Source organism: Austrofundulus limnaeus, unplaced genomic scaffold (assembly GCF_001266775.1).
Source record: "Austrofundulus limnaeus strain Quisiro unplaced genomic scaffold, Austrofundulus_limnaeus-1.0 Scaffold424, whole genome shotgun sequence".
Lineage (NCBI taxonomy): Eukaryota > Metazoa > Chordata > Actinopteri > Cyprinodontiformes > Rivulidae > Austrofundulus > Austrofundulus limnaeus.
This window is the reverse complement of record NW_013952826.1, coordinates 490,440-491,836: the sequence shown is the minus strand read 5'-3', so window position 1 is coordinate 491,836 and position 1,397 is coordinate 490,440. Positions and strand designations below refer to the sequence as shown.

Below are 1,397 nucleotides of genomic sequence, written 5' to 3'. Positions count from 1 at the left end.
ATCACAATAGTGTGCGTTGCACACTGATTACACCAGAGTCAGTCATGGAGTTCCTCAGGGTTCACTAATAAATACTAATAATAACTAATAAATGTCACTAATAACTGATAAATGTCTTCTAATAACTGATAGATGAGCATGAAATAAATAATACATTTATATTTAACAGACAGAAACTCTGGTTTCCCATGATGCACCTGTGTGCTGTCTCTGCTGAAGTTTGACTAGATGAATTAAAAATGGCTGCCATGTTTTACCTCTGCTTCCTGGTCACTGTTGCTGCCTTTTGATTGGACGGCTCCCGGGTACGGACCCCAGACGGTGTCAGGCTGGAGGTGTGAGACAGCTTCCACCTGTCTGCTGCTACCTGCACCTTCATCACTCAGCTGCAGCTCACCTGTGAAGAAGAGGAAGGGTTAATGCCACAGGAGAAGACCCGAGCTGGGCGTTAGACAGAACTGGACCTGGATCAGGACCTGGATCAGGACCAGGTGGACAGCAGGGGGAACCTGATCTGAGCAGAACGAGTCAAACTTGTGTTACTTCCTCAAAGTGAACCAGTTAGTGCAGAGGGGCGGAGCTGTGGTCTGCTGCTGCCCAGATACAATCCACGGTTATAACAGTTTTATAGTTTTCTTTATAGTTTAGTTTTATTTTCTTCTGACGTTTTTCTTTTAATTCAGTTTTAATTTGTTTTTACAGAAGATCTGTTAGTTTTTATTAGTTATTATTGCATTTTAATGCTTAGTTCCAATCCATCCATTCATAAAGAGAAGACACCTCAGAGGACAGAGACCTCAGAGGACAGACACCTCAGAGGACAGACACCTCAGAGGACAGACACCTCAGAGGACAGAGACAGCTCAGAGGACAGACACCTCAGAGGACAGACAGCTCAGAGGACAGACACCTCAGAGGACAGAGGACAGACACCTCAGAGGACAGAGGACAGACACCTCAGAGGACAGAGACACCTCAGAGGACAGACACCTCAGAGGACAGACACCTCAGAGGACAGACAGCTCAGAGGACAGAGGACAGACACCTCAGAGGACAGAGGACAGAGACACCTCAGAGGACAGACACCTCAGAGGACAGACACCTCAGAGGACAGAGACACCTCAGAGGACAGAGACACCTCAGAGGACAGACACCTCAGAGGACAGACACCTCAGAGGACAGACAGCTCAGAGGACAGACACCTCAGAGGACAGAGACACCTCAGAGGACAGACACCTCAGAGGACAGACACCTCAGAGGACAGAGGACAGACACCTCAGAGGACAGAGACACCTCAGAGGACAGAGGACAGACACCTCAGAGGACAGACACCTCAGAGGACAGACACCTCAGAGGACAGAGGACAGACACCTCAGAGGACAGAGACACCTCAGAGG

General features: G+C 48.4%; 1 protein-coding gene across 1 annotated transcript in view; it reads right to left on the bottom strand.

Annotated features, from left to right (window-relative positions):
- Positions 1 to 257: 257 nt before the first annotated feature.
- LOC106529145 (zinc finger protein ZFPM1) overlaps positions 258 to 1,397 on the bottom strand; it is a gene marked incomplete at both ends in the record, with an annotated part of 12,554 nt that continues 11,414 nt past the window's right edge. Inside the window, 1 exon segment of the mRNA XM_014024481.1 lies at positions 258 to 397. Coding sequence (XP_013879935.1) covers positions 258 to 397 — 140 coding nt within the window.